Source organism: Schistocerca piceifrons, chromosome 3 (assembly GCF_021461385.2).
Source record: "Schistocerca piceifrons isolate TAMUIC-IGC-003096 chromosome 3, iqSchPice1.1, whole genome shotgun sequence".
Classification (NCBI taxonomy): domain Eukaryota; kingdom Metazoa; phylum Arthropoda; class Insecta; order Orthoptera; family Acrididae; genus Schistocerca; species Schistocerca piceifrons.
Genome location: NC_060140.1, coordinates 66,203,484 through 66,219,905, shown reverse-complemented (window position 1 = coordinate 66,219,905; position 16,422 = coordinate 66,203,484). Strand labels below are relative to the sequence as shown.

The following is a 16,422-nucleotide window of genomic DNA, read 5'->3' as shown; positions in this document are numbered from 1 at the left end:
GGTTTCTTTCACAAAGGGAATTTTTTGAAAGTCACTCTCTGTTCTCCTCCGTCTTGAATATCCCCTCCGAGGGCCCTATTAAGAGCTGTCTCGGAAATTGCTGCGTCTCCGACAGCCACAACACCTGCCCAATTAAATTCTTGTCGTTTTTCGTCTCTTGATCCAGCCATCTTATTTACGTTAGACGTCATACGTCTGAAATATTAGTATGGTTATTAAACTATCTGGACAAAATCTTTGCATTTTTTAACTTTGATTACCTGTTACGGTCTTAAGACCATCCCAAGTTCAAGGCTTTGCTACATAAAACATTCATAATGGGTCAAGCATGTTACACTCTTAGTCACTTTAGAAACTCTTATTAAAGCAACACTAGCTGTGACATAAAATGATGGAATGTGCTGTGTGGTACCGAATGGCTTCTGTCACGAAATCCTGACTAGCTAGCAAATGCCAGACCTTGTAAATTGGCTCTGAGCACTGTGGGACTTAACGTCTGAGGTCATCAGTCCCCTAGAACTTAGAACTAGTTAAACCTAACTAACCTAAGGACATCACACACATCCATGCCCGAGGCAGGATTCGAACCTACGACCGTAGCGGTCGCGCGGTTCCAGACTGAAGCGCCTAGAACCAACCACTCGGCCACTCCGGCCGGCAGACCTGGTAAAATTACTAATCCCTTACCGAATTTTTTACTGAACTGAGTGGTATTTATGCTCCAACGATCTCTATGTCGACCTCACATATTTTTATTGCTACACAAATAAGCAAGCTTAGAATATGGTGTCCTGCACTATGAACTCGTTAGAGGCCTAGGAAACCTTTATCTGTGTGTTTAGACAAGGATTTAAAACTCTGTCCTATTGAATCTGTGCCCAGTACCTTACTACTGCGCCCATTCTCTCATTAATTGCTTCTAGATATTACGTCGCACTGCTATCCTCTATACGTTCACGACTTGGAAAATATACTGTAAGAATTTATTTGAATGTATTTTAGTGCTGCTTGTCACATTTCACGTTAATGTTTAGTTCCCTTTTATTTCATTGCGACAAATTTCCAGCTTGGTAAACTAATTTAGTAGTTCTGTGGATACAATTTATAAAATAATCATCAGAAATGAAATTTAAAGTACGCCATTCCTATCTTGCCAACGATTTATTTATTTATTTACTCGTATGGCTAGGGCCCCACGTCGGTCAGACTGTTCACCAGGTGCCGGTCTTTCGATTTGACACCACTTCGGCGACCTGCAGTCGATGAGGATGACAGGATCATGATGAGGACAGCACGACACCCAGTCCCTGGACCGAGAAAATTCCCCGACTCAGGCGGGAATCGAACCCGGGCCATGAGGATTTACAACCAGTCGTGCTGACCTTTTTTTTTTTTTTTTTTTTTTTTTCTTATTGCTCGTTGTGTGTGGTCGTTGAGGACGTCGCAAGACGTCCTGTTCAAGTTCGGTGGTTGATCCTTCCACTCAGTTTTTTATTACAGAGGCCAACCGGCTCTCTGGCCGAACACGCTGAGCTACCGTGCCGGCGTCATTCGGCTACCGGGGGCGGACATGCCAACGATAATCCCCTGTGATGCAAACAGCACCTTTGGATTGCAAAGGAGGGTAGTTCACTAGCGCTTTAGGGAGGGTAACTGATCGTACGCCGAGAATTACAGACTGATATAGATTGTGTTCTCGTCTGTTGGGGATCACTGAGCATATTCTAAGTTCAAAGATTATCACTGTGGGAGAAAATGAAAAAAACAATTAGTACGCATTTAGGAAGAACTACTAGTATGAAACACAGATTTATTGACTCAAAAACTGTAGTTTACAAACCAGTGGCTGCTAGTTGAGACTTAACATGCTGGGATAGGTATACTTGCTGAAATTCTAACTCTTAAGTCCACAATGTTTCTTTCTCTTTATGTAAGTAAAGCGTATACCATTGTTACGAAAAATGACTAACTTCTTATCCATGACATATTTCACAAAACTTGTAATGGCTTTGGAATTTTATTGTTACTGTTGACAATAATATAGTTAGTTGGATCGGAAATATTTTCTACAAAGAAATACTTGCTGTAGATGCCAACCGTGTGAATGCAAATTTTCACTGTTGCTAGAGTTTTTAATAACATTGTTATAGCTCATTTAAGAGTCGCCGTTCTCAACTTCTCAAGAAATGTTTCACTGTTTCCAAATATATTGAAACCTGTTCCTATTCAAAATTTTGGTGTTCGAAAATTTTCGAATGTTGAGAAGTATTTGTTTGCAAAAACCGTGACACATTTTTATAGTCCCAGTGTTTCTGTTTCCCACAATGTCGTTGTCGTTGCCGTTCTTATTATTGTTGATCTTCAGTCCGAAGACTGCTTGGATGCAGCTCTCCGTACTACTTTATCCTGTGCAAGCCACCACATCTTCGAATAAGTATTGCAACCCACACCTGCTTACTGTATTCATCTACACTCCTGGAAATTGAAATAAGAACACCGTGAATTCATTGTCCCAGGAAGGGGAAACTTTATTGACACATTCCTGGGGTCAGATACATCACATGATCACACTGACAGAACCACAGGCACATAGATACAGGCAACAGAGCATGCACAATGTCGGCACTAGTACAGTGTATATCCACCTTTCGCAGCAATGCAGGCTGCTATTCTCCCATGGAGACGATCGTAGAGATGCTGGATGTAGTCCTGTGGAACGCCTTGCGATGACATTTCCACCTGGCGCCTCAGTTGGACCAGCGTTCGTGCTGGACGTGCAGACCGCGTGAGACGACGCTTCATCCAGTCCCAAACATGCTCAATGGGGGACAGATCCGGAGATCTTGCTGGCCAGGGTAGTTGACTTACACCTTCTAGAGCACGTTGGGTGGCACGGGATACATGCGGACGTGCATTGTCCTGTTGGAACAGCAAGTTCCCTTGCCGGTCTAGGAATGGTAGAACGATGGGTTCGATGACGGTTTGGATGTACCGTGCACTATTCAGTGTCCCCTCGACGATCACCAGTGGTGTACGGCCAGTGTAGGAGATCGCTCCCCACACCATGATGCCGGGTGTTGGCCCTGTGTGCCTCGGTCGTATGCAGTCCTGATTGTGGCGCTCACCTGCACGGCGCCAAACACGCATAGGACCATCATTGGCACCAAGGCAGATGCGACTCTCATCGCTGAAGACGACACGTCTCCATTCGTCCCTCCATTCACGCCTGTCGCGACACCACTGGAGGCGGGCTGCACGATGTTGGGGCGTGAGCGGAAGACGGCCTAACGGTGTGCGGGACCGTAGCCCACCTTCATGGTGACGGTTGCGAATGGTCCTCGCCGATACCCCAGGAGCAACAGTGTCCCTAATTTGCTGGGAAGTGGCGGTGCGGTCTCCTACGGCACTGCGTAGGATCCTACGGTCTTGGCGTGCATCCGTGCGTCGCTGCGGTCCGGTCCCAGGTCGACGGGCACGTGCACCTTCCGCCAACCACTGGCGACAACATCGATGTACTGTGGAGACCTCACGCCCCATGTGTTGAGCAATTCGGCGGTACGTCCACCCGGCCTCCCGCATGCCCACTATACGCCCTCGCTCAAAGTCCGTCAACTGCACATACGGTTCACGTCCACGCTGTCGCGGCATGCTACCAGTGTTAAAGACTGCGATGGAGCTCCGTATGCTACGGCAAACTGGCTGACACTGACGGCGGCGGTGCACAAATGCTGCGCAGCTAGCGCCATTCGACGGCCAACACCGCGGTTCCTGGTGTGTCCGCTGTGCCGTGCGTGTGATCATTGCTTGTACAGCCCTCTCGCAGTGTCCGGAGCAAGTATGGTGGGTCTGACACACCGGTGTCAATGTGTTCGTTTTTCCATTTCCAGGAGTGTATTAGTGTCCTACGAGTTTTGCGCTTTACACTCCCCTCCATCACTAAACTGTTGATCGCTGATGTCTCATTATGGGTACTAACAAATTGATCTCTATTTTTAGTCACGTTGTGCCACAGGTTTCCCTTCCTCCAGATTAAAAGTCTATTCTTATTCGAACAACCTGTTTGTTTTTTAATTTTTCAGTTTTAAAGACTGTAGTTTTTCCTAACTTCTTTATTAAGTTTGAGAATCCCCATCATTATGAATTTGCCCTCCACTAAAGTAGTGCTTATAGTTAGCCATTTCCTAGTCCTGCAGTTACAGTCAAACCTCGATATATCGGACCTCGATATCGAAGTTTTGGGAAGGCTCGAGAAAGGCTGGGTTTACCTTTATTTATCCAAGTTCAGTGAACAAAAACTCTTTACATCGAAGTCACCTCCGTGCATCGAAGTCTTTCTCGCCTCTGCACATCGAAGTGCGCACAAATAGCGGGGTCCCAGTCCCTCACTTTTCTGAGCCCGTGCGTCAGTCAGATGTGCGTAGCGTTGCAGTTCCGACGCCCTCCTTGCAGCTGCGATTTCAGCCAGTGTTTGTTTTGACTGAGCGTGAACTCTACGTGTCAGCCGTGGGCTCTAAGTGTAAATGTCAGATAGTCGCTGGATAACGAAAGTTAACTGACGAACTGAATGCAGGAGAGGAAGAAAAAGAAAGACATAGCTGCAGAGTTTGGGATTCCGGTAGGCACACTATCGACAATAATCAATTAGGACCGCATGATTACCACAGATTAAGGGACAGATAGGAAACCATAATGATGGGTGAGTTTCCAGATTTAGAAGAGGTTTTCGTACAGTATTTCCAACAACAAAGGAATAATGATGTGAACGTTGGAGGACTTAGTTTGAAAGAAAAGGTGAATTATTTGCAGCGACGTTGGGATACGAAACATTTCGTGCTAGTAACGAGAGGTCAGGAAATTTCAGGAAAAGACAAGGCATTGTTTTTCGAAGCTTGAGTGGGAAAGGTGCTGGTGTAGTAAAAAAAATTTGCAATGAATGCAGAGGATCCTTTAAGATTACGAACCAGATGCTGTTTTTAAAGCAAACTAACTTGGACTTCTTTACAAATGCCTTCCAGACAAAACTTTGACTTCCCGAGGAGAAAACTGTCAAGAGGGCAAGCTAAGCGAAGATCGTGTAACCGTTCTGTTAGTAACAAATATGACTGGCCCAAAAAAACTAAAGCCAGTTACTACTGGAAAACCTTAAATACCGGTAAGGTTTTCCGTGTGTAAGTCGCTCCCTGTGGAGTACACTACGAACAATAAAGAATGGATGAATTCAGAAGCGTTTTACAGTTAGGTAAAGGGCTTTGATGGGAAAATGACTCTTGAAAATTGAAAAATTGTGTTTGTTGTGGACAATAGCAGCGCTCACAAAATCCGTGACAGTAAAGTTTTTACCACGTAACACTTCGTAGAAATTGCAAACGTTAGATCAAGGAACAATCAGGAACGCCAAAGAAAACAACAAGTATGAAGCGGTCGAAATGACAGTCCGCACTAATGGCGATGACATTGTTAAAATGGTTCAAATGGCTCTGAGCACTATGGGACTTAAACATCTGAGGTCATCAGTCCATAGACTTAGAACTAAGTAAACCTAACTAACCTAAGGACATCACACACATATCCATGCCCGAGGCAGGATTCGAATCTCCGACCGTAGCAGCTGCGTGGTTCCAGACTGAAGCGCTTACAGCCGCTCGACCACTGCGGCCGGTCATTCTCACAACTATCAATATTTTAGATGCTGTGAGATTGCTGGGTAAAATGTGGAAAAACGTGAAGGAGCAAATGATCGTCACTTGTTTCGGAACTTGTGGGCTTCCGACAACAGATGAAAAAGAGAGGCTGGTGGGTTTAAAACTTAAGAATATAGCTGTATCTCTGCTGCCTGCACTATTTCATCTCTCAATACTCTCTACATAATTCCTACTGCATGTCCATGGCTTATTTCAGTTTGTCGTTCCGTAATGCTCCCTCCTAAATTTAAAACTAATAATACTTTGTGTTTTAGAAAGTAATTATTCATAGTTGCTCTTTGACAGTTTCAGTACATCTTCTACCTGACTTCCGCTATATTCTGATAAACATTCATTCAAATAACAGAAGTTAAATTTCCATTTGAATTCGTTATCTCAATCAAAAACATCCTTTTCACCTTCTGCGCCAACACTACTTGACTCATTACTTCATCCCTATTTATATTACACACGTCAGGAGTTCCAACGTTGCCTACCGCATTTCTTTTGTTCACCTTAAGACCTGCAAATTCTTACTTGATTTCTGTACTGTTGAGGTCATTTTCTTTTTTATATGAACAACGTATCTGAGCACATCATATATTTTTGATCCATCTGTCTTGTCATTTGTTTCTGCAACTTGGCCACTGAGTTAATTTTTCGACTCTGCTATGTGCCTATTTCGTCACTTATTTTTCTCATCAGAGATTTTAGTATAACATTCTCGCCTTCACTTTGGTCTGATCTGCAATCATATCCCTCTTCGCTTTTTCTAATGCCACAGCAGCCTTTTCTTCAGTGACTGTACCATCGAAAGAAAAACAAGTTCATAACTTTCACACATCAAGAGTTTATAATTATCTAGACTTATGAAAGTCACTGAAGTTAAAACAAAGTGCTTTATTTTACTCACCATTACGGTATCAATATGTGGAACTCGTTGCAGTCCCCAACGCAGATCCCACCACTGTGCCATTTACTTTCATGAAACATTCATCTCCTTTCTGGTATTCGTCTGCACCTTTTTATTGCGCCGCTCGCTTTTCTGAAAGAAATATTTACTCACATTATTATGCGCACTCCCTCTAAAATAACGTTCCGGTCATGAAGCCACGATTTTAAGTTTCTTTCTCTTCCTCCAAGCTCAGGAAAATTAATCTTCCTGTTGGCACTTTTTGTTATGTTACTGGGAAAACTAAGTAACAGGGCCTTAATGTAGGAAATGTACTTAACTCTTTTCCAGAGCGTTCGAATGATGGTAAAAAAGTATAGCGTCCCATTTTAAAAACATGTGCTTGCCTCATTATCTCTGTCAATATAAACGTTGTGATTATTGTGCATGTACCAGCGTATTTGCCCCATAGTCCGCTATGATTCACCGAAAACCACATGCCGATACGTGCAATCGCCCCTGGAGTAAAGGGGGAGTTACGTCTTACGCGACTCACCTTATATATTTGTTTACTAATTATACTGTTTGGCTTAACTAATGACGATGTATTAAATAAATAATTGAATAATAAAATTATCCAATCATGTGTGGAAATTTTGGCGTATAAAATTTTTCAGTTGTTCAGCTACTCAAGAATTTTTCCAGAAAAATGTTTTACAGTCGAAATATTTTATTAACTGCTACGTCTTTTAGTGACATATTCAGAAGAGTTTAGAAAAGATTAAGCTTTAAAATTCGAACATTCTTTAATTATTACAAACCCAATAATTGTGACTAAAGATAATTCTTCGTCAAGGAAGAAAAGATTTTCTTTGTAAAGGCGGAAGTGAGAGCTTTCAAGTAAGGTATACACTTCTAAAACGAATAATTACTTGCGGAGGCAGAAATGAGAGTTTTCAAATAAGGTATTGAATCTCAAAACGAATAATCACTAGCGGAGTTGAAATTTTATGAGCCAGTGGTCTTCTGAAGTAAAACTAGCTATTTTTAAACAATCTTCTTCTAAAATACTGGCAATCATGATACAAGTATGAGTTGTTTCATAATAATAAAAAGTCAGATCGAAGGTTCATGACGGATTTTTATTGGCACCACGGGCGTAGATATTCCTACCTAACGTCAGAAGGATTCGTCTCGTTCGGCATTATGAACAAGAGCCTGCAGTCAAGAACTGTTACTTAATATACAGACTTGTGTATTTTATAACGTTCTGGAACAATCAATTTATTAGTAACTATCTTATAGTCAGTTATAAATACATTTTTCTGCAAAAATGTTTTAGGTGAAGAAACATATGCAAATGGAATATTTGTGTATGTGTTTGTGTTTGTGTGTGTGTGTGTGTGTGTGTGTGTGTGTGTGTGTGTGTGTGTGTGTGTGTTTGTGTTTGTGTTTTTGTGTGTGCACTTGCGTGTATATGAACAAAATGCACCTATCCATACCGTGGAATTGCTGACTATAAAGCTTTCTGTATTTGATACAATTCGAATTGCCACTGAGGTGGATACAGTACTGGCGAGTAATTTCATTCCACCGTCCCTGTGGCCCCACAAAATATTACCCTAAGCACTCTCCTAGGAAGTAACAGGTAGGACTGCGTTCACGTTATTTGGCAAGTTAGGAAACAGGAGATCCTCGTCCAATACACAGTCCAGTAGATATGGTTCTGAGTTGACTACAAATATTCACAGGGGTTCCGCTAGATCTGTCTCGACAGAATTCTTTATCCTCCCATGGACAGATAACCATACGCCTCACTGCAGCCAGCGCCAAGTATGCTCGTGCACTGTCATAACACGGGTAGATTTTTTTTTTATTTTGTTGTAGACGCTTCGGATTTTCTGTGCCACTTTTAGTGATCTGCTTAAGGCTCCTCTGAAAGGTGACCAAGTGAAGGAAGGAATGTACCTCTCTTGTAGAAGCACTCAGGTATCAATATGGGATGATAATTAAAAAATGAAATGAGAACGGGTTTCCTATAACTTGTCACTGAAAAAGTAATGCCGAATTACCGAATAAACGATTTATTCCAAACACGTATTCAGTGTCTTCAGCACCGTGCTCCCTGGTTCGTTTGCTTTTCGTTACTTCAGTTCAGTTTACTGCAACAAGTTCACTCTGTGCTCGTTGCCTAGAAACTATGAAACTGGCAACACAGTTTTCAGATTTTTATTTGATATTCACGTCTCACTTGCAGTAAAGAACACCCTTATTTTCTTTGCTCATTTTACTAAAAGCAAGTTGATTGTCGTGTTTAAAACATCGTTAGATATATAGACATTATTTGGTGATGAATTGGTAAGGCAGTCCACCCATCCACAGTAGAGGCGAGTTTTATACCTAGGGGATAGTGTAAGGGGTAACAAACAACGCTTTGTACTCGGTGCTTCAGCCAAGTGAATGATTCTAGTATCACATCAAGGAATGCACACTAAAGACATCCATAAGCAGTTTCTGCAATTTTCTGCAGTTTTTATTGTTTTTGGACATGACTTTGTGTTTTGCTCAGTATTTTTAGGTAATTCACGTTTTACACATTTAAATTATGTATCCTACATTAAAGCTACATGGTTTATGTTGTTAGTTCTTGAACGAAATTTTATGGAGATTAAAATGCTATATAATTACAACCATTTATACATTTTACGCACATTAAGGCCATATCTCACTGGTCGTGGATCGTCTTATACCTTGCAACAGCAGGAGATCTTACACCAGAGACAATTTAGGATTGTAAGTAAACTAAGTCTCTTTTATGTCTTGTGAATTTTACATGCTCTGGAATACAAATTTGCGTTGGTTTCCAATAGCTTCTATTTCGGAATGTTTTTAACATGTAACTTGTGGTGTCACCGCCAGATACCACACTTGCTAGGTGGTAGCCTTTAAATCGGCAGCGGTCCGCTAGTATACGTCGGACCCGCGTGTCACCACTATCAGTGATTGCAGACCGAGCGCCGCCACACGGCAGGTCTAGAGAGACGTCCTAGCACTCGCCCCAGTTGTACAGCCGACTTTGCTAGCGATGGTTCACTGACAAATTACGCTCTCATTTGCCGAGACGATAGTTAGCATAGCCTTCAGCTACGTCATTTGCTACGACCTAGCAAGGCGCCGTTATCAATTGCTATTTATCTTGTGATGCATGTACCGTCAGACCGATGTTCACCAATTATGCATTAAAGTTAAGTATTCCAACAGATACGTGCTATTTTTGCTAGTCTCATATCCCTGACCTGTTCCAGACCTCACGCTATCCTGCGTGAGCTTAAACGCGTGCCTTTCGGCTACCCGTCATTGTGGATTGGCTGTCTTGCCAGTCCACAACATAACTAATTTTTGACAATACTACTACTTAGTTTTGTTTCACTTACTGATTATCCGTGTGTTGTAGAGAAATAATGTAACAGATAAATTATTAAATGCAGTACTGACAAGATATCCTCTACTGAAACACTTTAAATTTCAATAAAATATGACCATGTTGTACCTTGTAAGAATTTCACACAACTGGAAAAACCTTTATTTTCCGGAGTAATAATTGTAATTTCAGAAAGACGTTGCAGTACATAAAAAGTGAATGCCGCCATTAAAAATGGAATAAGAATAATATCGTACTTCTGTTACAGGACTGAATAGGAAGATTAAGGTACAACAATCACACATGTTGGATCTCTTCTCAGTTTGGTTCCCACGCGAACAACATTGACAACTTTTTTATCGTTACGAAAGTGAGCACATCGACTGTTTGGTAACAGGTCAACAGGGTTACAGACGATCGTTACTGTATTCGAGTAACTATCGGTTTTCTTTCCAATTTGATGCTTGTATGAGTATGCTCTAGCTTTCGAAAGATTATCTAATAATAACTGTTTATGCTTTCAACAACCATGGTGAATATTGGTAGCTACGAACCGAGTATGCACACGTGTTATCAGTGCTTTGAAACTTGTGTGTGAGGAAAGCAAATGTGTTTCATAAAAATTCCAGGGTTGGAACGACGTGAGCTTCCACGGCTCTGACCAGATACCTACCCCGAACATCGACGCATTGGCATACCATGGGGTCATCCTCAACCAGCACTACGTGCAGGCCGTCTGCACGCCTTCCAGGGCAGCACTCATGACGTCCAGGTACCCAGTCCGCATAGGTATGTCCAGCACTCAACTAAATGAGAGGTTTTTTCTTACTTTGTTGTCCTTCTTGTCTTCCGTCTACAGACATGTTTTATGCACCTCTCCACGCTACTCAATCCGCTGTTGACGTCTTCATCTCTGCGTAACCTCTGTCGCATGCATACATTTCACCTGTTTACTGTATTTTAGGTATCCCCCCCCCCCTCCGCGCTTCCCAACAACCACGCTTCCCTACATTACCAGACTGATTATTTCTTGATGTCTCAGGATGCGTCCAACTAACCAGTCCCTCCTTTTAGCCAAGCTGTGCCATGTTTTCTCTCCTGCCCTTTCATTCAATACCTCTGCGATCTGTCAAATCTTAGCATTCGTTTGTAGAACTCAATTTCAATGGCCTCTCTTGTTTCATGAACTTTCTATCGCCCGTAGTTCATTTCTGTACAAGGCTGCACTTGAGACAAATACCTTCAGAAATTGCTTCCAAACATTTAAATTTACATTCAGTGTTACCTAATGTACTGGCGTAAGTTGTCGCCAGCACACCTGTCGATAAAGATGTAGCATCAAGATCGATAGTATATGAAGATGGTATCTGTTCTGCTCTGCAGAATGAAATAATAATTAAATCAAGACCCTAAGCTCTCGACGGGCGTTGACATTCATCATCGTCAACAGTTGAAAATGTGTGCCCCAACTGGGATTCGAACTCGGGATCTCCTGCTTACATGTCAGACGCTTTATCCATCTTTTTTTTTAGTTTCCTCTTGTTTTTTGCTTTATTTTTTCTTTTTTTTTTTTAAATGACGCTCTATCCATCTTTTCTTCTACATTGTCCAAGTTAATTAAGTAAAGGAAATGAATGAAATTGAAAATGTCCAAATGAAAATGACTGGACGACATCGCCGATAGTACAGATATAAATGAAACATGCTCCTCTAGCACTGAAATGAAATTCAAGTCGGGGGCGACATCTGATCACCACCCGACGGTCGATAGAGCACTAGAGCCATCTGTCGACCCGTTCTCCAGACGGTGGCCTAAGACTACGTCGTCTTCTCGAAGATAACCAAGTTTCCCGTAAGTGTGATCAATGTCTATCTTGGTTTACTTTGTCTCTTCTCTCACCCGTCATACCCCATCTGGTCAGCAGGTTGGTAAATGTCCGCCGCAGATAATTAGCGAAGTCTTGCCTATATTTCTTATTCTGTTGCAGCTTCGCGTGTCCATCCAAGAGAAAATGCCAAAAATCCATTTTGTCCTTTTCCCATTCGTTGTAGACGTTGCCCACAGCCATTCCCAGTACCCATATCACTGCATTTGTTTTATTGACCGGAAAATAAGATTCTTGGTGGAAAAAGGAGTGTGTCCGACGTAATTGTGTGAGGAAAAGGAACGCCAATATCTGTCGTGCCAAGTGCCACAACGGAGCCGCCCCACTACATGCTAAACGATGTTCATCAGTGTCCACTGTTCCACAGCTCAAACACAATGGAGTGTCTGCCAAATGAATCGCATGTCACCGTTGGTTCGCTGCGAACTTCCTATTTACCACCACATACCATGTTGATGGTACCGACGTTGGGAGGTAAACGTTCCGTATAACGTGCCATATATGTCGCCAGTTCTTGTCTGGGTACTTCTTTTCCAGGGAATTCCTGGGACACCGGCGCGGTAATATTTGGTATACATCTCGCGTCGTCGGTAGTCATGTTGTTGGGAGGGCTTCTCTGACTAAGCTCCAAAAAGAAAGATGTTATATCCTAGCCAGTAATGCCACCCGAGCCCGCTGCCAAAAGGTTGGCAGCATCAAAGTCCGGACGCCGTCCGCATAAGCAGCGCCAGCGAGACAGCAAATCGCCGCAAGTCTGCGCGCGCCACCGCTGGCTTCTGGCTTCTTAAGCGCTGGAGTCGCGAGCGCTAGGACAGTTCTGTATTCGCCGCTCAGTTGTATACTCGCCACCGAATTGTGTACTTGCTAGTCAGTTGTGTGTTCATCGCAGCAGAGTTGTTGTTTGTCGTCAGCCGACGCTGACCTAGCCGCTCCGACTCGAACTAGACAGATCTCTGTAGACACGGAGTTCACTATTGTGTTTCTGTATCTTCATCAATAAAGATGAGTACCGACTTTTATTTAATCAGAGTGTTTGGGTTTTCATCTTTCTGTTCACTGTTCCAGCGGACCGGTCGGCCCGCTATTAAAAGTGTGGCGGTGACTTCGTAAGCCGTTTCTACAGCGAATTGTTGTCGCTACGAACACCGCCACAAAAAAAGACTTGAAATGTGACATCTTCGGTGAATGGCTCACATTGATTGGGGGCACCATTGAAGTGGGAGCCAGTGCATCGGCCAACGCACCCGAGATACTGCGAAATTGACCAGACCACTGTCGGAAAACCGTACAGACGAATAACGCCCTTGCCTTTTCATATACGTTCTGCAGACCAAGTCCACCCTCTCCAGCTGATAGCGTAAGCGTTGTGTGTGGGATCTTAAACAGTTGTCCCATATTCACGTAAGTTCCGAAAGTTTCTTGTATCCGCGTTGCCATTGTGCACGATAAAGGCAGGACATGCGTTACGTGTGTTTCGGTGCTAGGTGCACGTTAACGTAGGCGACCCTCTAGATCATATCCAACGCTCTTAATTTTTGTAACAGCACCATTGTCCACATGAGCTTCAGTATGCGTCGGTAGTTATCCGCTGCTGTTCGCTGCACATCTGAGTGGAATGTGACACTTAAACATTTTATGGTGTTAACTAGCATGAGCGGACCTTCCTCCCCCGGTCGTAATCCTCGATCGTCATTCATGCAGTGTGAATTGTATAGATTACGCACGGTTCCCGTCGCCACGGCACTCGCTCCACCCGTCTTCGGAGACCATATAGGCAGGTTTCCAACGCCATCGCATACAAAAATGCGAAAGGAGGCAACGCTGACGAACTGACCGTGAAGTGAAAATGTAGTCATTGCCCCGACCATTCACTGGGACCTTGGATCGCACGCCGTGTAACAGTCGCATTATCACTAGAATGATTCCTACATAGACGAACATACTACTGCCTTTAGTATCCTATTTTCTGACCTAATTAATTTTGCAGCACCGCATTTAATCCTATTACATTACATTTCCCTTGTCTTAGTATTAGATGTATTTAACTTCAAATCTTTCTCCAACACACTAACATTTCGTAACAAATTCTATTGGTTTTCCTTTGTAGTCTGTGAATGAATTACAGTGCCACAGACAAACCCCAGAAGAAGTCTTCTCCCTGACATTTAATTCATTACACAAATTTGTTCTTGGTTTCCTTTACTGATTGCTCATTTTACATAGTGAATAACACTGGGCCTCGGAAAGCCCAACGGTAGCGTCCGACCCCCGGGTCATGCTCAGACGGCAGTCGTCACTGGACGCGGATGTGGAGGAGCATGTTGTCAAGACACTGCTGTCCCGGCCTTCGTTAGCTTTCGTGTCCAGGACTGCTACTTCTCAGTCACGTAGCTCCTTAATTCGCCTCACAAGAGCTGAGTGTACTCTGCTGCCGGCCGAAGTGGCCGTGCGGTTAAAGGCGCTGCAGTCTGGAACCGCAAGACCGCTACGGTCGCAGGTTCGAATCCTGCCTCGGGCATGGATGTTTGTGATGTCCTTAGGTTAGTTAGGTTTACCTAGTTCTAGGTTCTAGGGGACTAATGACCTCAGCAGTTGAGTCCCATAGTGCTCAGAGCCATTTGAACCATTTTTTTGTACTCTGCTCGCCAACAAAGCTCGGCAGAACTGGACAGTTACCGACCCCAGTGCTAGCAGAGCCCGACAGCTCTTAACTTCGGTGATGTGACGGGAACCGGTGTTACCATTACGGCAAGGCAGTAACATTGTCATATCCTCCTTAAAATGACGACCCCGTGAAAGGTCGGTATAAGGCCAAGAAAAAGAAGAAGAAGCTTAATTTCAACTGCTATTAACCATTTTTTGTTTTTCAGCAATTTTCAAATGGACAGGTCCTTGAGTACATGTCACACGACAGCAGAACAATACAGTGAATGTGTGCTGATAACTGAAATTTGTACCATACCAGGATTCCATCCGTATTTCCAGTTTATTACAACAGACGCCTTAGATATTTGTCATATCTCAACTGCTGAAAACATACGAAATGGTTGAGACTACCATTTTGATGAGCTGGAGATCTGGTTTCAGGTCACAGTCTGGCAGAGATTCTCAATTGTCATTGTGTACCCTTTACATAGTAGCTTTCTCAATACATTTCAACGACTGGAAGTGAAATCGTTTCATATCATTGTACCGCCATCCGTTTAATCTCCATTTACCCATTCGTTTAATTTCAATGCGTTTAGTGAATTTTATCCATAAAACGATTGGAGCGTTTACTCCTGGGGCAAATCACTGACCACAGAACATGTTCTCATTGTTAATGGTGGGTGAGAACAGGAAATATGCTCAAATATGGAAGATTCATGCTTACAGCTGTATTTATGATGCACAATTAGAGCCCCTAGATGTTTTATAGATGTAACACTCTCATGCTTAAATTTATGCCTGTGGTGTGCGTACTGTAAGACCTTCAGTACACACACCATCAGATTATTTGACTTGTTGCTCTAACGAAGTAGGAAAGTGTCAGAATACGTCTCGTGGTCTTATCGTGGCGTGTTTATCTTCTGCCATTAGGTCAGATGATAGAAATGCCACTTGCACGCTTAGAGTAGCAGATTGATGGTGACCAACTTTAAACAGAACTTGATTAATTTTCACATACATTTATTAAAATAATAACAAGCATAAACCTTATGTAACTTGATTCTGGATGCTATTTACAATTGACAATCTGAAGTTCCTTTGGTCTTGCTCCGTTAATCTTATTCTCACATATCTCTGATACTTGACAAAGTGTCTATACATTTCTCTTCATGGCTATATACAGGAGTATGATAACCTTATTAGGCGCAGACTGAAACTTGACTATAGAATGGTACAGCCTAATGCAGACTCGTACAGATTGGTGCAGACAATTGCAGACTGACTAATTGGAGGTCTGTACACTCGTTATAATACCTCCTGCATTCAGGTATCACTGCGCGAGTGTGATCCGTGAGGAGAAAAGGTTCAACGTTAGCAGCAATCTTATTGGCTTCGTTACATATTAATATGTGGATCGGAGGAAGCAGAATTTGGTCCATCTCTAAGGCAGCGCCATCTCGTAGTGAGGAGATGGACGAGCACTGCGCCTGTGCTGTTGTGCTTCACGGGGCGCGCTCTAGTGGGAAAGTTGTGTACGCGCTGACTATGCGGAACTATGTACACAACAATGCCTATTATGTTATACGTTGCTGTGTTTGGTACAGTGCTACTTGTATGGGTGTCATACGGAATAGTCACGGTCTTACCCAGTGTGCAAACGGCCCAGATAGACAGACACGGTGACCTATGCAGGTCTCTTGCGGTAGTTCAGCGACTCAATATTAGGTGTGCCAGTGGCTCCACAACCACGACCTGGTTGCCGAGGCAATGGCGGCTAGTGAGGCGGGTATGTGAGACATGCAGAAACAACGGCTGCCTTGTTTTGTTGCTAGCCAACCGACAAGACTGATGATAGCAGCAGCCACGCTTTGCATTGTCGTCTGCTGTGTAGGC

General features: G+C 43.2%; 1 protein-coding gene across 1 annotated transcript in view; it reads left to right on the top strand.

Annotated features, from left to right (window-relative positions):
* The window catches only part of LOC124788390 (arylsulfatase B-like), a 214,404-nt gene that overhangs the window by 110,754 nt on the left and 87,228 nt on the right, over positions 1-16,422 (top strand). The window contains exon 3 of the mRNA XM_047255655.1: positions 10,624-10,783. Within this exon, the coding sequence (XP_047111611.1) occupies positions 10,624-10,783 (160 nt within the window). The remainder of the gene's footprint in view (positions 1-10,623; positions 10,784-16,422) is intronic.